Source organism: Haliotis rubra, unplaced genomic scaffold (genome assembly GCF_003918875.1).
Source record: "Haliotis rubra isolate DU_JTF1 unplaced genomic scaffold, ASM391887v1 Scf184, whole genome shotgun sequence".
Taxonomy (NCBI): Eukaryota; Metazoa; Mollusca; class Gastropoda; order Lepetellida; family Haliotidae; genus Haliotis; species Haliotis rubra.
In genome coordinates this window covers 774,706-799,782 of record NW_025765825.1, presented here as the reverse complement: position 1 = coordinate 799,782, position 25,077 = coordinate 774,706, and the positions used below count along the sequence as shown (strand labels likewise).

At 38.0% G+C, this 25,077-nt stretch overlaps 2 protein-coding genes across 2 annotated transcripts in view; one reads left to right on the top strand and one right to left on the bottom strand.

Moving 5' to 3' along the window:
• The window catches only part of LOC124273812 (ATP-dependent DNA helicase Q4-like), a 259,456-nt gene that overhangs the window by 61,708 nt on the left and 172,671 nt on the right, over positions 1–25,077 (top strand). The window lies entirely within an intron of this gene.
• The window catches only part of LOC124273785 (thyrotropin-releasing hormone receptor-like), a 73,939-nt gene continuing 53,652 nt past the window's right edge, over positions 4,791–25,077 (bottom strand). Inside the window, exons 3-4 of the mRNA XM_046709092.1 lie at positions 9,884–9,952; positions 4,791–8,524 (exon numbers count right to left, since the gene is read on the bottom strand). Coding sequence (XP_046565048.1) covers positions 7,274–8,518 — 1,245 coding nt within the window. The 5' untranslated portion in view covers positions 8,519–8,524; positions 9,884–9,952 and the 3' untranslated portion in view covers positions 4,791–7,273. The remainder of the gene's footprint in view (positions 8,525–9,883; positions 9,953–25,077) is intronic.

The following is a 25,077-nucleotide window of genomic DNA, read 5'->3' as shown; positions in this document are numbered from 1 at the left end:
CCCAGAGTCACCATATCAACCAATGCAGGACACATCTCTCAAATTCCTATCATTTAAGACGGCAATCCTCCTAGGTTTTTTGCTTCGGAAGGTTATAATTAGATGATAGATCTGATAGGACAAGACTTTTGTGCCCAATCTGAGCGTTGCGTTGGTAGATGCGGCTTACATTGACATTTAGACACAATCGTTGCAGATTGTTCATTTCGTGCTAAACTAATGTTGATTCTGAGATATCTAAGAATACTATCTCCTCCTGGTTCAAGAAAACCATATCTTATGCATATTGTGATCAGGATCAAGACTCTTGTATGCTCTCCATGTTATCAGAGCCTTGGTTTCATTCATCTTTGGTGGCTTGGTTGTCCGTTCCGTTGGAACAAGTAGTTGCCAGTCGCCAATGGAAATCATTTAACACTTTTATCTTAGAGACGTTGTTTCCTCTCTTGAGGGTCTCCATTCACTGGGTCCTTTAGTCCGCAGCACCTCGCCTCTGCCTGATTGTCTCTGGGAAAAAAAAGTGTGTGTGTGTGTTACACCTAAGCCTAGAATTACAGGATTGGATCAGACACAACCTACAGCAAGCCAGAGATACCATGGAGGGAGAGACTTTAAGTACTATATATATTAGTTGTATTTGATACCGGAAGTGACGTCATGAGACCGGAAGTGACATCTTATTCCGGAAGTGATGTCAATTATCACCGGAAGTGACGTCATAGGACCAGAAGTGACGTCATAGAACCGGAAGTGACATCATATCATGGAATCTGAAGTTTATTAGTCTAATATCCTTAGGGATTGCTTCAAGGATCCGGAATGACGTCATTGTTACCGGAAGTGACATCATCAAACAGGAAGTGACGTCATAGTTACCGGAAGTGACGTCATAATTTTAAGGAATATTAGGTTTAATTACATATTTTGGGATTCGGATAAAATCATGATACATTTATAGGAATCTATCGTAATCCGGATTTATGGCATCAGGGATTATATAATCCCTACGATTACATATTAGGATTATCATGATATCTATTATATCAACCATAACTGTAGGAAGTTAGAAGACTCACCATCTCTGGGAATGTATTCCCTCTGCTACTGACCAAACTGGAGATAAATGATTTATCTCTGACTAAGTCATAGTTATTCTTAGGAGGTTGAGTAATCAACTCTCAGTTAGTGGTATAGAGGGTAGTATCTTCCAAGGGTAACCCTCCTTCCTTACTTGGGATTCAGGCTACCATAATCCAGAGGGAATGTTTACGTTATGATTAGGAACAATTACATGTATTGTTAGTAAACTTACCTCTGGATTATGGGGAGTAGTTCCCTCCCTGTGTCCTCCCCGCCAAATTATCCTTAGAAGATGTCATAGATGTGTTGTTTTTTAGACAAATTATGAAGGGTTCTAGGAGAACAATACAGTGACATCAGGATCAAGGGAGATAACTCAGGGGTAGATTAGGTATACCACTAGGAATAGCTATGACTTAGTGTCTAAATTTTCTTTGATTTTCTGTATGTAATCTGTGTATCCACAGGAATAAGGCTACCATAATCCAGAGGTAAGTTTACTAACAATTACTAACAATACATGTAATTGTTCCTTTTATGTGCCTACTTTTGAGGTTATTGGGCAAATTTAAAGATTCTTTGAATGGCTGCTACCACACTGTGGTTCTGATGTTACCAGATGCAAGAGTCAGAATTATCGTTTATATTTTGCGATCTTGTCTGTTTATAGTATATTCCTGTATACATCAGGATCAGTTATTTTCATGGGAGATATCAAACTTCAGTGGAAACATATTGAAGCGTAATATGAGCCGGCAATATTGTCAACAAAATGTGAATTCCTACTTCATAGATAAAACATATCCTTTGACACATGTTCAAATGTAATATTAAACCAAACATAAGCACCAGAGTATTGACAGATGACAGGTCAGAGTGTCATAGTTGGGCTGATAGCTGCTGGAGCTGTACACATAAATACTTCTATGTTTTTATTGGTATTTCTGTTTTCCGGGTAGCTGGTTCTCAACATTTCTGATGGTCTCATGGTGATGCCACTGTTTGCACAGGAAACTGTATAATCACAGGTTCAATCCTGATATTCCTGTTATTGGAATAGATAGTGAGTGAGTGAGTGAGTGAGTGAGGTTTTAGACAGTTTTTATCAATATTCCAGCAGTATCACATGGGAGGACACCAGAAATGGGTTTCACACATACCCATTTGGGAATTGAACCTGGGTCTTTGGCATGACGAGTGACAGCATTAACTGCTAAGCTACCCCACCCCACCATTGACTGTAGACTGTCATTTTCTTGAAGGTTTGGATGAGACATGCATGTGATGGCATCATGCAGTTATTGCAATGTTTAATAAGTCTGTTCCATCTCATTTCCCAGAATTCTAAATATCCTAATCATTTGTCTGGATTTAAAAAATAATTATGTTACCATTAACAAATAAGCCATGAATCTGAATATTGATGTTGAAAGTTCCTTCTGTGGTACATGGAGTGTATAATTCTTCCATGGTTTTACATATCAGGCAGTCATTTACATATGGCTCATCTAAAATGGCCGACATTGTTTTGTAGGAAGCAAACATATATCAAATGTATATAAACATTTAAAAATCCTTTTGAGTTTTTTTCACAATGTGCTAATGTGTTTATTGCTGCTATATTATTCTTGGGAATATTCCACTCCATTATTGTACAGAATATTTTTCTTTTTCAATGATACATAATATTTATTCTCATAATATATTACAGATATATTTCAATATAGTGGCTTGTCTAATTGTCGTTATCAGAAGTGGTATATATACGTAAAGTGGATTGTCAAACAGCACTCACTCATCCTTGCTGCTGTGATGTTGTGTCAATCAAATATAGCTTTCGCTAGGTTCAGAGACATATTTGCAAGTTTCTTAACCCATTTCACACAGCATTTAACTAAACCAAGTTTGTTGATCTCTGATAAAAAAGTGATTGGCGTATTTATTGCCCTCTGCTTGTTCACATTTTAAATTAGTTTCATTAATATTATAAAAAGTTAAATAACGTAAGACCGCCTCTGTGGTGTAGTGGTTAGAGCGTCAGCCCGGCCCGGAGAGCGGAAGGTTGTGGGTTCGATCCCCGACCACGTCATACCAATAGACGTTAAAATATGGTACTTGTTGGCCCCTGCCTGGTGCTCGGCATTAATGGGTACAACAAGGACTGGTCGGCTCGGAGTCAGTATAGTGTGTCTGAGTGGGGTATTCATGCTTCACTGCGGCATGGTATCTCAGTGGGCTAGCACTATAAAACCAGCTTCAGTCTGGGCTAGTACAAGCAGCTGCACATACACATACACACGCATACACGTTGTCATTTGAGCGAAATATTCTCAAGCACGACGTTAAACCCAATTTCACCTAAATAACGTAAATTACTGTTATGTAATTTTAAGCTAAACTGTGTAAGAGCCGTTCAGCAGATGGCACCTGCTTTATTGTGGTAATATCCTATTTTCACTCATACGTATGTTTTTTGTTTTTTTTCAGGAAAACAATTGATTTGCCTTTGCATGTATTTGTGATTGGTGCATGATTGGGTATGGAATGCATGTGAACACCTGGTGTCATCACTCTTTCTTAAACACCTGCTAAAGATATAGCTGAAATCATATTATCAACTGTGCTTTTAGCGGAGATTTTGTGCAAGAATTATTTTATGATTTTCTTCTTCAGAATTAAACACAGTTGCGTCCAGCCTTTAATGAATCTTTAAATTGTTACTTGTATTATTTGTATGTCAACCAAATCTGCCAGTCTAACCACGTCTGATCCCGTTACACCCAGCATGGGATGCTGAAGACCAATTCTAACCCAGATCTTCACGGGTCATCACCTTCTGCTCAAACTCATTTCATTGAACTAAAAGACCAAACAGTGGTAACGTTATATGAATGGATCATTGAAAGCCAGTGAGGACACCAGGTGGAAAGGTATCACCCGCTACTCGTGCTATTTCCTTGAAAAAGAAAGCAAGTTTTTATGTAGCATAGCAAATCAATTTAAAAAATATTACGTTATTACTGTTATTTTGCTGTGTTGTCCAGCAGTTACCAAAGTAAACACTTTCTGCTCTTTCATCATTGTTTTTAGTGGTTTCCTTATTTCCCAGCAGGATCTTTAGTGGATATATTTTTACACTGCTTTTAACAGAAATGGGCTTCGCACATTGTACCAGTGTGGAGGTATTTAGCCAGCCTTTAGGCTCTAAATTTTATGGTCCTGGGCCTAGATTTTCGAAGCTCTCTTATCGCTACGATAGTCGCATTAGTGCCATACCTTAACATTAACTTACGACTATCTTAGCGCTAAGAGAGCTTCGAAAATCTAGGCCCTGGGGCCTGTTTCACAAAGTGATCATAGAGCTACGACTGTCATAAGTCTATGTTAAAGTTTGCGAGTTAGTGCTATGACTGCTTTGTGAAATGGGGCCCTGGGTACCGTTGTACAAAGTGATCTTAACTACCGTAGTTAGTTAGTCTTAGTGCTAAGGTTGTTTTGTACAATGGCACCCGGGAGACATAATACTGATATGTAGCAATTTTAAGTGAAAGATATGGTAGCACAATGGCAAGGTTGTTCTTCCATCCCATTTGACCTTGGATTCAGTTCCTCTAGCAAGACAGCTGGGAGGCAAAATGGATGGTCACTCTTTTGGCGTGTGCATCTGTATTTTGCGAGAAGTTGTGGTCAACAATTCAACAATACAACAATTACAGTCAACAATATGCAGTTTTATTGTCATATGCAAAAGGAGAAACTGTGACAGGAAAAGAGAATGATAAACTGCTGAGTTACAATGAGCCACCTTTTCTCAGTGTCGCGCTGTGATCTGGAACAGCCAATATACTAATTAAATTACGCTCTGTGGTCCGACATGAATTCTTTTCCTCAATGAGCAATAATTCTGTTATAAAACCAAAAAATATGTTTCAAAAACAATCAGAAAAAAATCATCTCAGATTGTTCAAAAACTGTGATTGCAAAGTTGATGACTAAGTAATGTTTTTGGACAAAATAATGATGGTTGCTCTACTTTAGAGTGAGTTTGTAGCATGATAATGTTAACAGTGGTTCATAAAACTACTTTGCCATTTGACAGCGATCGCCTGAAGTGTCCTCTAATATTTTTCATTAATATGACTTCTTCCTCTTCCATTATTATAACAACTGTATGTCGTTAAGTCAGACTGACAGTTCATGTGAGTGAAATATTGATTTTATTTCACCATATATATATTTTATCACTTACTAACACATATGAGAAATGATGACTAGTTCGTCGTAAAGCTGTTACCTTTATTTCATATTGTGAGTGATGTCACAATGTCAGAAGCTATGGAATGTTGTCATGTGGCAAACAGCTTCATTATCATACAGAGTGGTTCTTATATCTGTCATTTTGATAATCTTGTGAATCGGGAAGAATATTAGTCTGTAGGTTTTCTATTACCCCAATAAAATTTCAAATGTTAAATTTAATGGCTTGATTATAACTGACACCCAATCCAGCATGACTAATCGTTCAGTGTTGAACTGAGTCAGGACAGAGCTGTTACTGTGAGATCACGTGTACATCTTAGTTTACAACAAATACTGATGGTATGATTTATCAGCAGTACCTTGAGTGGGTGAGTATGGTTTTACGCCGCTTTTAGCAATATTCCAGCAATATTACGACGGGGGACACCAGAAATGGGCTTCACACATTGTACCCATGAAGGGACTCGAACCTGGGTCTTCAGCCTTATGAGCAGACGCTTTAACCATCAGACTACTCTACCCCACCTAGCAGCATTGAACACTTGAAATGGCTTAACAGGTGTTGATATGACTGAATATAGCAGAATATAACAGTGGTAGAGGTAGCTTTAATGTGTTATGGTTGATGTGTTTGGGACCATTGTCATTCTTCAACAACTAGTATATCAAATCAGTCAGACACTATTTGCTGAAGAAAACATTTAGTTTGTGATGAGTTATCTGTACAATAACCTCGAACAAGGACTATGTATTGGAACTTTATTCTTAACATCAGTTAGGTTGGAACATAGTTGTATGAAGCAATCCATGAACAGGGCTATGCTGTCTCAATTTGTGGCCCTGTTCATGGACACTGCATCATGGGGAAATCTACAGGTACAAATTAACATATTGTCGAAAGCTGTGGAAACCACACTCACTCAGCGCAACTATGTCTTATGTTAGGGATCTTGTACAGTCAAGTTTCAAGACAAATCTGAGCCTGTATCATAAAATATCATTAATAGATCACTTTCAGCAAATACCTGATATATTGTTTCTTAATTCAACACTTGGCAATATTCCAGATAAATGTCAACACCTTGTTAATAATCACATCGGGACCAGACAAACAAGTACTTGATGTCAACTTGTCTACAAGTGATGATAGATAAACGATTCTGGGAATGATGAGATTCTGAAGAAAGACGTCACCTCTTTTATGTTTTTACTTGTCTTCAAATAGTATCCAGTTTACATTGATTCATTCTGGTCAACCACTGGAGTGTCTGCCCAATACAAACATATTTAGGCTGGAATCTGATCTTCCTGTAATAGTGTTGACACTCCTGGAAGTTTAGAAACAAGTTCAGGACCCCCATGCTGTTGCTGTTCTACAGATAATGTATCATACCCGTGAAAGAATCAGGCGATGCTGAACGTTTTGTCAGTAGTACAATTACACACATTGTGGAGGTCATGTGGTTCTGGTCAAAAAGATTTGTGACTCCTGTTTTGGTCTCACCCTCTGGGTCTGCTGTGGCTAAGATGGATTAGAATCTGGCTCATTTTAACTTTTGTAAAGACAGTTCTTCAGAGAATATTCTTATCAGCGTAACACATTTAATATAGCATCACATTTAAGCTGTTTGAACCATTGTGTGATAGTTTTGAAAGTTAGGTTGCAACATTTCTAGCAGAATTACTACATCAAAAAAGAAGTTGCTTTGAGTACTATATCTTCACTGAGGGCTATGCTGTCTGGCTTACCAGCCCCAAATAAGGATAAGTAATCTCAAACTCGGTTTAAAGTTCTACCAATAATGTCGTGGGCCCATTTCACAAAGCAAGTGTAGTGCTGTGACTGTCATCGTTGATATTGTACATCGTAAACTTAAGATTCATGGCAATAGGATTGCTTTGTGACATGTGTCCCAGCACATATTGGTGAAATTCATCCCGATCTCTCCAGGATCAGGTGCTCATCTCGACTATGGAGCATCTTCTTGCAGTTTACTGTACAGAATATTGATGTCAGGGTTTCACGGAATGACTTGTTAATAACACAGTATAAGACAAAGTTTGTGGAAAAATTCAAAGCCTGCATAAAATTAGTGATGGCATTCACGATCTTCACTTTATGCTGATGTGAGTCAGTGGTGTAGTTCAACACAAACTTGAGCAATTCACTTGGTGACACAAGAATAAGGAACATTATCACTACGGCAACAAGAGTTGCTGTCACACTGTTCAATGCACTATCAGTTGATCGTTTCCGTGAAATATGCCGTGCCATTTTGGTTTGATGGGGGCTAGAGTTGTAGCTCTGAGATTCTAACTCAACGGAACAGGATGGCTTGTATGATATTTGTCCTGGACTTCTTTTAAAACTCACTGATGTTGAAAGTGTTCCGTTTTTGTTTGAGCTGTATAGACTACTCTGCTCGTGGCACTGCATCGGCGCCATGTTCCGCCGCATCCGCTTGGCATGGTGGATCTTCCATATCAGACATATGTTGAAGTAGATCAGAGCAGCACAAGGAATGAAGTCAAACAGCACTGACCACATCAAACGTCTGGCTGCTATAACTTCACGGGTGAACATACTTCGTTCTATGACTTGGAGGTAAGTTACGTTGTCAGCACACTGAAATTCTTGAATGCGAGTTTGCATGAAGATGGGAATGGTGCAGAAGGCACATCCTACAAATATGGCAGTGATACTTATACGAGTGCGACGAAGGGAGATAAGATTCCTGGCTTTGAAGGGATGACAGACGGCCATGTATCGCTCACCAGCCATCACAACAATCAACCAAGTGCTGGTTACGATAAACATAGTGATGAAGCCACCTCCTAACCAATCATAGTAGACAACAGCATCGCCGAGGATGTAAACTCCTTTCAGTGGCAGCATCACAAACAACAGAGCCAACAGACAAAACATAAAATCAGAAAAGGCAAGTGCGATGAGGCCCATATGGGCAGATAACTCCATCTTGGTCAGCGTACGTTGACGTTTTTCTTTTGTTAACACCAACAGGTTTAAGATGTTGCCAACAATTCCGAATGAACAGACCACAGGGATGCCGATGTTCATGAAATAGTACTTGATGGCCACTGCTTGCAGCTCCTCTGCACTCTTGGTGTTGGAGGTTGTGTTCCCAGCACTGTCTGCACTCAGATTTGGACAAAACATCTTTATCTGAAATCAGGACAATAAATCGTTATGTTACTGGTAGATTCTTGCTACTGAGGGAAGACATACCTGCAAACTTAGAAATACATGAGTAGAGTTTTCGCAAGCGAGTAAGGTTTTATGCTGCTTTCGGACATATTCTAGCAATATCACAGCGGGGGACACCAGAAATGGGCTTCATGCATTGTACCCGAGTAGAGTTTTAAACACATGGGCATAAATTCAAAATGTCACCAACTTGTTTTATGAAATAATACAAAATGTATTGGATGAATAAATGGATGATGAAGAAGAAAGTGGAAAATTCAAAAGTTTTCTTGTGAAAAACTTGTAAAATCTTGCTGTGAAAATGATCAGCCATGATCAACTGGGTGACAGCTGGCCTTGCCAAGTTTGGACGTCTGACATCATGGTGAATGAAATATATGCACAGGTAAAGAATTGATATTGGCTAATTCCAGGAACGTGATAATGGACATGTCTACCTCATGTCATCATGTGACTTTTGTCATTACAAAATGGTGTTCTTAAATTCTACTGTTGGTACCAGAATACTGTAGATCCCGAATCTTGATCTCTGTTTTATGTTACACAATATGCTTAGCTATGTTATTAAGTATTACATTACATATTGAAAACTCACTCCACCATTTAATTATTAAGTGGGAAATGTTTTCCCACTAAAATAATAATAATAATAATAATAAATGGATATTTCTTATGAGCCATAGTCCACCCAGAGCATGCTCAAAGGGCTACAAAAAATAAAAAGAGTCACTAGAGTTGATGAGGAAGATATGACAAGTTTGTCAAAATGACCATGAGAATATTTCGCAGTTATAGGTTGTAGACTTTTTTGAAGAGGAAGGTTTTGAGTCCCGATTTGAATGCTTCTAAGGATGAAGCATTTTTATGGGAGTTGGAAGACTGTTCCATAGGGTTGGTGCTGCAAATTTGAATGACCTATGGCCAAAGTGTTTGAGATGAACTTGGGGAACTGAGAGAAGATCTTGAAGATCACCCAAATGACATTGTTTTGAACTATTTACAATGGGGAGGGGCCTTTGTGGGAGACGGGTTAGTTGGAGACGGGTTAGTGGGGGATGGGTTAGAGGGGGACAGGTTAGTGGGGGTGGTTAGTGGAGGATGGGTTAGAGGGGGATCGTCAGAGTATTGAGGGAGCTGTTGGGAATAAATGACACCAAAATATTGTGACAAAGCTTTGGTCATTTATTGTAGGGAGGGAGAGGGGGGAAGGGAGATCCTTAAGACAAATCTTACTGTTCCCAAGTAAAGTAGATAACTGGCCGCTAATTACAGAATATAGGAGAGATGAAACAACAGCATATATCGTATATTTCTCACCTGCAATGTGCCAACTTTGTTATCCCGAACTGGTGACCGACTAGGTCTGCTCCATTATGGGCGTTGTATCTGGAACAAGAAGTGTTTTTTATGTAATTTTATTAAAGTTTGTAAGATATACAATTACAGTGCCATGAGCCAACAGCTGATGTAACAGGTGGCGTGATTGATCTGTTCGGTATGGGGTCATACTAGTACATGCTTGACAGAATTTGTTAATAATGTAATTTGAGAACTTGTATTTCATTTTATTTTAATTTTTTTTGTTTATCATATTTCTAATTGATCATGAGGCAACTATTGCAGGACTTTGTGCATAGAAAGGAAGTGAATGTCTTTGCTCTTATTAGGGGTATGTGAGAGACCCACTCTTTCCAAGATGTATAGGGGGGGTCAGTAGCCAAGTGGTTAAAGCGTCCACGCGTCATGCTAAGACTTGGGTTTGATTCACCACATGGTTACAATGTGTGAAGCCTATTTCTGGTGTCCACAGCTGGAATATTGCTAAAGGAGGCGTAAAATCATGCTCACTCCAAGATGTATCTGTCGGTATCCCTACAGTAGGGGAAGTGGGAGAAGCTGAGGACACCTCACAACTATAGGGATCTTGTACCAAGGAGAGTAGGAATACATCTGCCTTATACCCCATACTGGGCAAGTTGACATTTCAAAAATGGCATTTTGTTTTATATCCAAATATACATTTTGGGTTAAGTTTCTTTCTTGTTACTTTATTCATCTGTAGGTTAAGTACATCAAACATCTTGTGCAAATATGTGCACACAAGTTCTTTGAAGTATTAAATGCACATTAAGGGCCAAACAAATGTTTGAATGGGCCCTTACTGAGCACATTGACTGGGGGTACTGCATAGTTTATGTTCAGTTTCTGGCTAGCTGCTTGATTTTGAATTTGAAGACTTGAATTTATCTAAACAACATGTTATATAATGGTTTCAAGATACTGTAAACAGAATGTATGCAAGAACATTTAATGGATAGTTGGGCTTTCACTCTCAACACACATGTAAGCACACAAGGTTAATAAAGACGGAAAGTGAAAAGTTTGTATTTGTGCCCCTGCTGTCTATCAAACAAACATACAAACTTGATCATTAAGTTGAAATTACCATGTCAACGGGCATACTGTCAAATTAAAAGTATGTGGTTTGTAAAAAAGTACCGCCAGAATTACATGTGACATCAGCACATTACATACATATCAGCCAATACATGTGCACTTTAAGCAAAGGAAACCATGGCAACAAGACAGGAAGTGGGGTATAATAATTATTATGGATTTATTATTTTATTAGAGAATATTGTAGATCCAAATGCAGTCAACCCCCCAAACAAACAAACAAAAAAACCCAACAAAACGACATTCATCTACTGAATCATCAGGAAAGGAGCACTGATGGTAATGAGTTTGGGAATCCCCAATAGATGACACGGCAAACGAGAAGGGGTTTCCAACCTTTACCATATCTAATAGGGTGGTGTGCATGAATACAATAGTGCAGAACTATTTCTTTTACAAAAATATGCGATCCTTTTAACAATATTTAACCAGTCATTCATATGTGGAAGCATATGGGGTTCATGGGTGAGTGAGTGAGTATGGTTTTACACCACTTTTAGCAATATTCCAGCAATTGGGACGCCGGAAATGGGCTTCACACATTGTGCCCATGTGGGGAATCGAACCCAGGTCTTCGGCATGACGAGTGAACGCTTTAACCACCAGGCTACCCACCACCCGTGGGGTTCTTGAAGACATGTCACATGCATTGCATCAAAATGGGATACAGTCCTGTCATAGTCTCATCATTTCCCATCTGTCCGTAATGACCAGTCCGCAGTGCTTCTATTACATGCTTTTAATTCTAAACAATTTCTTGATCAATAGTAAAAGACATTGTTTTGCTTGTTTTGTCAGAATGTCATCACTTAACACTTGGCAAGAAAGATCCACTTTTTCTCTCATATTGACAGGAGAGAGAAGTGACTTAAAGCTTGTCCTAATAGCAACATACATATTTCAGTCATATCAATTCATCTCTAATTGTTTTCAGAAATATATGCTTGATAATTTAGGACCTAATATATATTTGTATTGATAACCGATATTTATTACGGATATCAGGATGGTACTCATTGAAACATATGTGTAACCTTATTCTTGTACTGACTCCAATGTTTCAGGGTTGAAGAGCTTAAAACCATAACTGGCAAATTAGAATTCCCCCAGTTAGAGTAGAGTGTAGAGAAAACAAATTTACTTTATAGTGAAATTATATTTATGTCTCTTCCTTTTATTCGGTCACAAAAAATGTGGTAAATGTGGCAAATTGAAGTCTCATCACTTGTTCAAATGTCCAGTGAGTGAGTGAGTGAGTTATTATTTAACGTCACATCGGCAATATTTCAGCCATATTGTGACGATTCAAATGTCCAGATATGATGTACATTGACTGTTTTAAACAAGGTGACTGCAGTAGGATTTAGATGATTCATTTTCATAGATTTGATTCCAATATTACGATTGGACAGGATTTACCCCAGTTTGTTATTAGTGGTAGTACGGACAATACTGCTCTCAGCACGATATCGATACTGATGGTCAGTCCCGGCCTGGCTACTTCCTCAGTAGCCCCAGAGTATCTCTACACATCACAATATACTGGGAATGTGTCACAGAATATACTGTAATGTATGAGCATCTTCATCTTAGCATTTATGTGTATGATGGCAGAGTGAGCATATATTCCAAGATGTTGTGCTCCTCCTACTGTAGAAGTTGGCATCCATAAATCTTTCTCCCTTTGTTCATTACTAAAATATACATGCCTCAAAGGCTTGATAGGAGACCTATTTTCTGCCTTTCAACATCAGCCAATGGAATGTCCAGGAATCACTTTTCTATTGTTTATAAGCTGTTATTATCTTACTTTTGGGGAAAACTGTCTGAGATGGGATTGGATGGTGACAATATCTGCTATATCACCTGGAGGAGTAGTTGTGTGCGGCTCACATCGGTTGTTGAAATATGAGACTTGCTTGAAGCTAACTCTCTTCACTCACTCACTCACTCAATCATACACTCACTCATGTATGCACTCACTCACTCGCTCACTGGTATCTTCATCATGAAAATTTGTAAAAAAAAAAAAAAATTAGCCATAAGTTTGGCACTAAAAAACCTAGCCCTCTCATTGATTCTCACACACACAAGCTTTGTGTTTTTGAAAGGAGGAAATAACAAAATCATCAGTTTGAACTCAGTTAATCTATTTGAAATCTTTGTCATCCTGAATCCCTCAAAGAATTCTTTTTCTTCAAGTTCTTATTATGAAAACCTGTCCAACAAAAAATCACAATTTCTTCTATTACATCAGCCATGAAGACATCATGACCATTTTGGCACCAACAAATCCTTTTCCTGTGTAATTTCCTCTTATTTCCCATCTTGATAATGCCAACTTCCTGTTGGGCCAAGCTTGAATGATCTCACAATCCACGTCACCAGATAATAAGGTCTTATGCAAAACTGCTCATTCTGTTATAGATCACTGTTGTGGATCACAAAGAGCTGAAATACTGGCAATGTGGCATCACATGTTAACTTTCAGAGTCACTCCCATCAGTGCCGGATAGAGGTGGGTGCTTGGCGTGTGAGAGGAGTGGGCAAGGAGGTGAAGTCTTACATCAGTTGAGTCAAAACCTGTCGGGAATATTATTAATGCTGAAACAAATTGTTGGTTCACATTCCTTTGCTGCCCTTTGCAGTAGTAAACAGGATATTAAATTAATGCTACTTTAAGTTCATTAAAACATCAAAGGGTGGTAGGACTATTTATTATAAACTACTTAAATCGGGGAAAAATTACATCTGTCAAATGTGAAAACCTAATCAATGTAGAATTGTGACAGAGTATCGTTTTCGCTCATTTCAGGAAATGTATTAAAGATACCAAGTTAACTGACTTTCAGTATAGATTTATTATTGGAATTATTTACACTAAGCAAGTGCTATTAAATGTGAAAATAGTTTACTTTATTAACGGATATTATGAAAAGGATATTTACATCTCAGTTATCCAGGTGAAAACCTAATAATTGGAATCTTTTATTGAAAGGATATTAAACACAAATTCATAGACTAAATCATGTTGCCTGGTGATGATGGGTACTGCCCTCTCTTCAACCACTGGCTTTGACTGAGAACATTATAAGATGCCACATGTTTCACCAACTGCCTGCAATCATCCAGACAGTATTCAAACCAAGCAGCCATTGTGGACACAGAATCCCCATGATGTTATCTTGTATGAGAGGCACTAATTCTGCTCTGTAATCCCACATTGACCCAATCATTCTAATCAATACCCAATCCATCTCTTAGAAAACTGCCTATTAATATATGATACAACTTAATACTTTCTAAAATCTCCCCATTTGATGAATGACGAATGTAGGCTGAACTCATGCCCTTTCCATTCTTCACTGCCGTCTGCTCCCGCCGTCTGCTCCAGCATGTGAGGATCCTGCTGTCTACAGAGCAAGTCTAATTGCCTGACGTCTGTCTGTTCCATCTTCATACTTTCAACACATTGATTCTCACATCCTGTTCAGTCAGTTGAATCATTATCTTAAAACATGGTATTATGGATGTTGTTCAATAGAAGAGATCAATATTATTTTCAGGTATCACTAACAGATTTAGATTGATTGTGTTGGGATCACATGAACTTTGTGTAAGACATCAATATCTCCTGCTGTGATGAAAATATGTATGATGGAACCTTTCACTTCTGAATCACAGAGTTTACCTAATGGACTTGGTGACCTCTGTGTGTCACCTCCCCTGACTGTGAGACTTTATTCTTAATATTAGTTACTGGTCTGGCTGGTCCAGACACAGCCTGGAATATTTCTGAGTGTAAACAAAAGAAATCAATTGTTGCTATTTGTATGTTGTTTTCACACATCCAGAACCAGCATCACTTCGGGATTTCCTTTCACATTCAGCTCACACACTGAGATATGACTTGAACATTTTCATACAGGCAATACACTCACTCACTGTCAACAGATCAATATGCTTGTTCAGCTTTTAAGGAATATACAAGACAGGCTGATAATTCATCCCGCTGATTGTTGCCATCACAGAGGACATATTTTGAAAACATTTATAGCCATTACCTGTATCTGGAATACTGTTTAATGAAATTGGGTTGTCAGATTTGTAAATTGTATTGAGAGTTAAAGTAAATACACTCTACCGGTACTTTGCCTTTCTGCAAAGCTGCAGTACTTGAGCACCATTGTCATTTGTGAGCTGTCAAAATATCACAGGATACCAATGGTTCAAGTTTATCAATAAATCAGTAGCAAATGATCTTTGCTGCTGCTATTAACAGATACTTTACTTACTTAAATCTTCTTTCCACATCCCATTGACATTTGCCAGTCATTCAAATTGACAATTTTACTTACATTCTCATCATAAACTGTCAAGGATATTGTTCCTTAGATTCAGATCACTAACATGATTTCAAGGACCAAAGTTCAATGGCTTTTCAAATGTATTCATCATAGTTAATGGATGTAGTTTATCAATTTACAAATGAAACTGAACACTGGCTACTCTGAGGTAACATAACTACGTATGTATGGATTTCCATCTGTATTATTTACAACATTTATTTGTAAATCCATACCATACCTTGTTATATTACCCTCCAACTTCTAAATGCCGATCAAGCATCTACACTGAGAGGAAATAAACAGCGTTTTCAACAACAGCACGGGTGTTTACATAATTTACTAAGACCTGCCTCTCTTAACACGGAACTGGTCTGTGTGTTCGTTTTGTTCATTCAAGGTGAAGCTCATTAGTTGCTTGATTACTACAGTGGAGTTAACAGCCTTGTTATAGGTAGGGAACACAATTCCTGGACTGACTTGTAACCCTTAGACTTGAACAAGGTTCTAAAGTAATGATTAATAATTTAAATGATAATTTCTAAAAGATATGAATAAAATTGTGCCTCTAACAGACTGGTGTCCTTGTCAGCTTTTCTAGACCTGCCTCTATGAAGGATAGATCTAGAATTACTATACATTCATGGACTTGGCATTGAGTACAGCCTTTGAGCAAGGCTATGGTTACACTTACTCTTTTCTTCGAATTCTGTGGTATTTCCTCCACTCAGCAGACAATGTGTTGGGTGATGATAATGATGATGATGATGATGTTTGTGGTTGTGGTGATGATGGTGATATTTATGTTGTGGTGGTGGTGGTGGTGATGGTGATGATGATGATGATGGCGTTGGAGTGGTGATGATGGTGATATTTATGTGGTGGTGGTGGTGATGATGATGATGATGGATGGTGATGATGGTGATATTTATGTTGTGGTGGTGGTGGTGATGATGGTGATGATGATTCATATCTATATTCAGTACAAAGGTGTTGATTGATAAATGTTGTGGCAGAAACACTACAGAAAAAAATAATCTTTACCTGAACTTTTCTTTGATCTAGTTTGCCACAACAAACCAGATTATGTGCTTCAGAGTGGTTCAAAGCACTCACGGACCATTCATATTTTAGAGCTTGAAATCTTTTAACATGGCTATCAATAGAATTATTGATGACTACAGAAACCTATATGTGTACAGAAACTTGAAACCACCTTCCTTTGATTCCTCTATCAGCCTTTGATGGAATGAACTCTAGTTCCTATTTGTGTCATATTGAAAGGTGAAATCTGAAGGTGTTATTATAACACTTTTGGCTATTTATTCTGTACATTGACATGACATCAAAGGTACTTCTTGGGATAGTAAAATCTGACTTTACCAAAAAATGTATGTCCTTTTCACCTAGTTTGTGTTTTGTTATTTACATTGTATCTATTTCACTTTCCTGTCTTTGATTTTGATATCATTTTCAGAAAATGTTTGGGTGATCTTTTCAGCTTTTTAGAAATAACGATATCAGAGGAGTGACTTATTATGGTGGAAGTTTTGTCTCGCGCTGTTGTTCAGATGTAACAGAATTCTGTCGTTGTGGATTCGATAGGATGATCAAGTTCGCTGACATGGTTGGCACATCATATTGTGTAGATGGATGCTCATGCTGTTGATCACTGGATTGTCAGGTCCAGACTTGATTGTTTACAGACTGCAGCCACATAGCTGGAATATTGCTGAGTGCTGCTTTAAACAACAAAGAAACAAAGAACCGTAATAGGGGAGATAAGTGGTCTCTTGGACACTCTTTTCCTTAATCTTCAGGACTTCTGCAGAACTTTTGTAAGACAATTTATGTTCCTCAAGACCTGCTGGCCCCTAAAATTGCTCATGACATTTGTAAAAATATCTGTCAATGATACTATTTCTGTTAACATTTTGTTTCTAGCACAGTTCAAATCTGTTGTAAAGATTTTATATAGTATCACAGCAACCTACCAGAAAATGGTCTCAGTGCTATTGCAGTCTGTGTTGTTTTATGGGAGTTACGATCATCTTTGTGCTAAGATTAAATGGAACTCAGATTTGCAGGGGTCACCCAGTCATGGCCATTTTGACCTTCGACCTGTGTCTTCAGTCTGCTGGTGATTTGACCAGAATTACTAAGGACATGTCACACATGCGAAAAATGTTTATGTTATGGATTTTAATCAACTGTAAACGAGCAAAATATTAAAAAATTAGAATCCTTCCTCCCTACCAGGTAAGTTTTGATAAAATCTTGGATATCATTGTGATAATCAATTGCATAATCAACCCAATGATAATTAAGTATTTTTATGAAATATGATGGCATTATCAGCAAGTCCTATTTGAGAAAGAGATGCTCGATAAACTTCATCAACCCAACCACCAGGCCTTGTACCACTTGGTTAAAGGAGGGCATGATGGTTTAAATATGAGTCAAACTGTCATTCACCATCAAATTACCATTTAGATCATCAGATATCAGCAATAACGTGTTCTTTGATTTCCTGATCTAGTTCTGTTACTTTGACATCAACGCCTCCACAGTATTGAGCTTTTTAGCCACTTACACGATAAGGGCAATATGACATGAATGTCAGAATTAAAGTCTTCTCATGGCTGTCTATTAATCTCCCCAATTCATCTTGCAGCGCTCTGCGATGGCTATAATTATATGAAGCGCCATTTGATGGCCCAAATCATGCCGTGTTACTTTTCCAAATTAGTTTCCAATTTTAAATTCAAGGTCTTCTTTGCCACAAGGAAGTCAGTTACCATTCTTGATGCAGACTGATATCAGTTTCAAAAGAAAGGAAGTGAAAATGTTATTGGATTTATGTGCTTAACTTGAAGTAACGTCAGGATTAAATGTAATTAGCATAAAACTGAATTTGGATGAAATGAGTTAGGTGGGACTCACTTTATTTAGTAGAATGTGTGTAATTGGCAGCCTTTTCTTGTCACATCACTTTTCTTTCCTGTTAATATTTTATGGCCATGTAGATGTTGGAATTAGTGTGTACCACTGTTTGATCATGTATTGGCTATACTGAGTACATAGAAGATTATCTGGTCATTCTACCATGGTAGATAACTTGTTGGTTGAGTTTACCATGGTAGATAATCTGTTGAATGTGTCTACCATGGTAGATAACTTGTTGGTTGAGTTTACCATGGTAGATAATATGTTGAATGTGGCTACCATGGTAGATAATATGTTGAATGTGGCTGCCATGGTAGATAATCTGTTGAATGTGGCTGCCATGGTAGATAATCTGTTGAATGTGGCTACCATGGTAGATAATCTGTTGTTGAAGTTTACCATGGTAGATAATCTGTTGAATGTGGCTACCATGGTAGATAATCTGTTGTTGAAGTTTACCATGGTAGATAATCTGTTGAATGAGTCTACCATGGTAGATATTCTGTTGTTGAAGTTTACCGTGGTAGATAATATGTTGGTGGAGTATACCATGGTAGATAATCTGTTGATGGAGTCTACCATGGTAGATAATGAGTTGATTAAATCTACCATGGAAGATAATCTGTTGGTTGAGTTTACCATCGCAGACTCAAATGGTGTTACAAAACGTGTTTGAACTACCTGCTACTTTGTTCATTTTGAACAGCATCTGTCTGAGCATCCAGTACAGCTGTGGCCCACACAATAAATGGCAGACTGTCAGACAATGTTGCGTGGCCACATCTGGGAGAAATATTTACGTGCTATTGTTGACAAAAACAAATAACTGCCAATTTCAATTAGTGACTCATTGTCAGATGAGCGTAATGTATTGCAATCTATTCCTGCCCATATTCTTTATATCTAGTTGGACTAGTCAGCCCCTGTTAAGACCTACTTATCCTCCTTCCACACCAAACATCATGTCTGACTGTACCGGTCAGAATAGATAAGCGGCCACAGTTAAACGATGACTTTCAGCAGAATGGAAGGCCATGGTCAAGTGACAACTTAGAGCACAATAGAAGGCCGTGGTCAAGTGACAACTTAGAGCACAATAGAAGGCCACAGTTAATCGTCAACTTAGAGAAGAATATAAAGCCATAGTTAAGCGATGACTGAAATCAGAATAGAAGGCCACAGTTAAGTGATGACTTGGAGTGGAATAGAAGGCCACAGTTAAGCGATGAGTTGGAGTGGAATAGAAGGCCACAGTTAAGCGATGACTTGCAGTGGAATAGAAGGTCACAGTTAAGCGATGACTTGGAGTGGAATAGAAGGTCACAGTTAAGCGATGACTTGGAGTGGAATAGGTCACATTTAAGTGATGACTTAGAGCAGAATATAAAGCCATAGTTAAGCGTTGACTTAAATCAGAATAGAAGGCCACAGTTAAGCAATGACTTGGAGTGGAATAGAAAGCCACAGTTAAGCGACAACTTGGAGCAGAATAGAAGGCCACAGTTAAGCGATGACTTGGAGTGGAATAGAAGGCCACAGTTAAGCGACAACTTGGAGCAGAATATAAAGCCACAGTTAAGCGATGACTTGGAGTGGAATAGAAGTCCACAGTTAAACAATGACTTGGAGTGGAATAGAAGGCCACAGTTAAGCAATGACTTAAATCAGAATAGAAGGCCACAGTTAATCGACAACTTAGAGCAGAATATAAAGCCACAGTTAAGCATTGAATTAAATCAGAATAGAAGGCCACAGTTAAGCAATGACTTGGAGCGGAATAGAAGGCCACAGTTAAGCGACAACTTGGAGCAGAATAGAAGGCCACAGTTAAGCGATGACTTGGAGTGGAATAGAAGGCCACAGTTAAGCGACAACTTGGAGCAGAATATAAAGCCACAGTTAAGCGATGACTTGGAGTGGAATTGAAGGCCACAGTTGAGGGATGACTTGGAGTGGAATAGAAGGCCACAGTTAAGCGATGACTTGGAGTGGAATAGAAGGCCACAGTCAAGCGATGAGTTGGAGTGGAATAGAAGGCCACAGTTAAGCGATGACTTGGAGTGGAATAGAAGGCCACAGTCAAGCGATGAGTTGGAGTGGAATAGAAGGCCACAGTTAAGCGATGACTTGGAGTGGAATAGAAGGTCACAGTTAAGCAATGACTTGGAGGGGAATAGAAGGCCACAGTTAAGCAATGACTTGGAGGGGAATAGAAGGCCACAGTTAAGCAATGACTTGGAGTGGAATAGAAGGCCACAGTTAAGCAATGACTTAAATCAGAATAGAAGGCCACAGTGAAGCGATGACTTAAATCAGAATAGAAGGCCACAGTGAAGCGATGACTTAAATCAGAATAGAAGGCCACAGTTAAGCAATGACTTAATTCAGAATAGAAGGCCACAGTTAAGCGATGACTTAAATCAGAACAGAAGGCCACAGTCAAGTGATGACTTGGAGTGGAAAAGAAGGCCACAGTTAAGTGATGACATGGAGTGGAATAGAAAGCCACAGTTAAGCGATGACGGGTAATCCATTGATGGTGACAGGTGTTTCCTGGCTATTGCCACACTGACTTCTGTTGTATTCTTCATGTGAACAACAACTTACTACACTAGCTTCTTCCTAATGTAGGGGCGGTGGGATAGCCTAGTGGGTAGGGCGTTCGCTCATCAGGCTGAAGATGCGGGTTTGATTCCCCACATGGGTACAATGTGTGAAGCCCATTTCTGGTGTCCCCTGCTGTGATATTGCTGAAAGCTACGTAATACCAAACTCACTCACTCTTCATAATCTTAGGAAATCCCTTCTGAAAGAAGAGTCCATGAACAGTTCTGACTCATTGTGAAAATGTGCTTTTATATTCACTAACAAATAGTGATGAGATGCGAACACATGCACAGCACACCTTCATCACCTGACTTTATCTCTCGGACAGATGCAGCTGGCCATGCCCGACACTTGTCCACGATTATCCACTTGCCCTTTATCTCCAAATCTACTCATTGGTTAAAACCGACTGTTTAAGTTCAATACAAGTGAGATGCCTCCGTGAAAAACACATAGGTTTCCTGCCTGTGTACTTTGTCGTCCAGTTAATCAGCTCCTTCATTGATTTTCTGTCCCCTCCTGACAGATCCTGCCACCTCATCTGCTGACAATGGATTAATGGCTGTTTCTTTGTCTAAACACTGGTGATGAGACCTCAGGACTCGAGATCCTTGTAGCCATTCAGTATTTACTCACATGATATGATAATATTTAGTTTTGATCGGTTTGTTTGTTCTTCTAGATATATTTACCCATTGTTCATTGGGTTTCAAAAACTGGTGAGCTAACATTGTAAAATTGATTCTGTTTTTGAGACATTATGATTTAAACTCTTGCATTGAATGAACTTATTTTTCTTGTTTCTGCCATACATGATATGGTGCTAGGCCTAACTATTGCAAAATTTCACCTTGACCTCTTGTTTTCTTGTAATACTTGTGACGTTACAAACCACTATTTCAAAACAGACTTTGAGGAATTACTTCCAGGTGTTACTCCTGCTTGTCAGTAATATACACCTTGAAATAAGCTATTAGTGCCACCTATTCTATAATAAGTTCATTTATCCCAGACATCAATGAATCTTTTGGAAATGTCTACAGGTGGTGTTGATCTCATGCTGATCATGTTTAGGATTCCTCAGTCTCTTCAGAAAAATTGGTTTGAGACTGTACATGTTTCCTCACATGGTTGCAAGTACTTGACAAGACAAACAACAGCAAACCCCCTAAAAAGCAAAACAACAACATTCCAATGTTCATAATTAGATTCACATGGGAAGCCTGTGTGTCGAACACATTTTGTGGGGGATGAACAAAGATTCCTCTTGGTGATTATCTATCTGTGACGTTTCATCAGATACCTGTTTTTATAACTGTCGTATTTCATCAGATACCTGTTTTTATAACTGTCGTATTTCATCAGATACCTGTTTTTATAACTGTCGTATTTCATCAGATACCTGTTCTTATAACTGTCGTATTTCATCAGATACCTGTTTTTATAACTATTGTATTTCATCAGATACCTGTTTTTATAACTGTGATATTACATCAGATACCTGTTTTTATAACTGATATTTCATCAGATACCTGTTTTCATAACTGTCGTATTTCATCAGATACCTGTTTTTATAACTGATATTTCATCAGATACCTGTTTTTATAACTGTCGTATTTCATTAGATACCTGTTCTTATAACTGCCGTGTTTCGTCAGATACATGTTTATATAACTGTCGTGTTTCATCAGATACCTGTTTTTATAACTATCGTATTTCATCAGATACCTGTCTCCATAACTGTGATATTTCATCAGATACCTGTTTTTATAACTGTCATATTTCATCAGATACCTGTCTCCATAACTGTGATATTTCATCAGATACCTGTTCTTATAACTGTGATATTTCATCAGATACCTGTTTTTATAACTGTCATATTTCATCAGATACCTGTCTCCATAACTGTGATATTTCATCAGATACCTGTTCTTATAACTGTGATATTTTATCAGATACCTGTTTTTAAAATTGTTGTATTTCATCAGATGCCTGTCATGTTTAATGAGATATCTATATTTATAACTGTTTTTTTTCAAATGCCAATCTTCGTAAATGTGATTTCGTAATGTTTCATCAGGTGCCTCTCCTTGTTACTGTAATGATCTATCATATCAGTTGTACCTCAGATTCTACGACCTTGAGGCCACAGGTGTCAGGTGACTTGAGCACTACCTTTTTGTCTTGGTATTTTTTAATTAACATGATTACCTTAAATAATGCTAGGTGTGAAATTTATTCTTGAATTATCACCCATTTCTTCTGTAAAATGAGAAGTTAGGATTTGAACATATTTTTTCAGTTTGTAAATTACAAGTTATATTATCTCCATGAACACAGGCATGAACATATTTCTCAGATTATCATTGATTTTTCCTGGGAAGTGAGGCTGTTTGTTAATATTTTTTATTTCTGTTTAAAAATGAGCATGATAATTGAAATTTGACACACATTAGCTCAAATGAATATAAAATAGGAGAATATGGAGGGGTTACAGTGAAATAATTAGATTAAACTTGACAAATGATAAAATGTAGAGATAAAAATATATTATATAATTAGTCTGTAGGGCAGGCATTAACAGGCTTGAGAAATGTCTAATTACTTCGTCACAAACCCATACAAAATTGTCGGAGACATATCTGAAGACTTGGATCTATGGGGAAAAGCGAGGACGATAAAGCTGGAAGTGTTTCTTGAGACCACTGGTAAAAACCTCTAAGTGTGAACCTGTTGGGTCGTCAAGTACCACAGAGAATTACCTCAAGGCACACATTAAGATGAAACCAAATTGATGATGTTTCTTGTTTTCTAGATTTAATGGGCTTATTAAATTAAATATGTCAGTGTTAAAGTCTAAAGTGAAAGTGCTCAATACTGCAGCATTTTACATGATCAGTTATCTCAGATTGAATGATGGAGTCCACGATGCTTCCTGTCTGTTAAAGGGGCTGCCTGCTGTCAGGTGTGTGCAGCATCCACTGACAGCGCTGAAGGCTATTATTGAAGCCCTTCCCCATGATGTGGCTGGCCTATTATTTCATCAACATAACGCCATATACTCTCTGTCTCATGTAGAATTATTCGTAGAAATTAAAGATTGTTCCATTCATTGTGATTTGTTTTGAAGAAAAACATATTTTTCTATAATTTTAAATAAGAAAACATTTTTTGGGACAAAATATCAGGAGTTCATATAAATTCCTCTAAATGTTTTCTATCATGGTCAGTAAGGCTGTTTCAGATATATTCTTCAATATTGCGAGGAGATGATATTCTATGTTCATGACTAACACTCACACTATAAAGGCACGGTAAGTATATGAATAGTAACTTCAAAATTTAACCAACAATGAAGATTAAATTAGAAACATCAAAATTATTAGTCAAAGCAAATTATAGATAATACGAACATGTAACTTCAGTATATAGTCACAGTTTCTGTTTGATTCATGTTTTGTCAAAGAGGAGTGAGAATTTTGAGAAAGATAATCTGTCTTTCTAGATAACCAATTCTAAATAAAATAGGTGAGGGAATTCATAGGATAATGAATTGGAATATCAGCCATTAGCATGACCCACAAGTCAGAATGAGGAGGTCTATGAGAAAAAAAGATTTTTTTCTAAATTTTATGTAATGTAAGTGCCTTGATGTGAAAGTTGCAGATAGACCTCCTTATGAGGCTGATGTGAGAGGCGGTGTCATTGACGGTCAGAGCAGTTAAATAAAGCCACAGATGCTGGATGTTTCCTGATTGGGAAGCCAACAGGATGCCGATTAAAGGCAAAAACTCTGAACCTGATTATATCTTTTTGTACAGTAAAGAAGAAAGAACATGTAATCAGATAAGGCTTGTACAGACTAGAGGTTACTCACCCTTAAACACCTAACTGGGCCTCTTCCCTTGATATTTTTTTCCGTTTTCCTTTCTTCAGCGCAATATCTTTCTTTTTTATATTTTTTTGCCTTAAATATCCCTGAGCTGGACTAAGTTCTTGTACCATACATAGAAAATCCTGCACCATCTTCCATAATTCTTGTACCATCCTCCCAGATTCTTGTACCGCACTTCCAAACTCTTGTACCATCCTCCCAGATTCTTGTACCACACTTCCAAACTCTTGTACCATCCACCCAGATTCTTGTACCACACT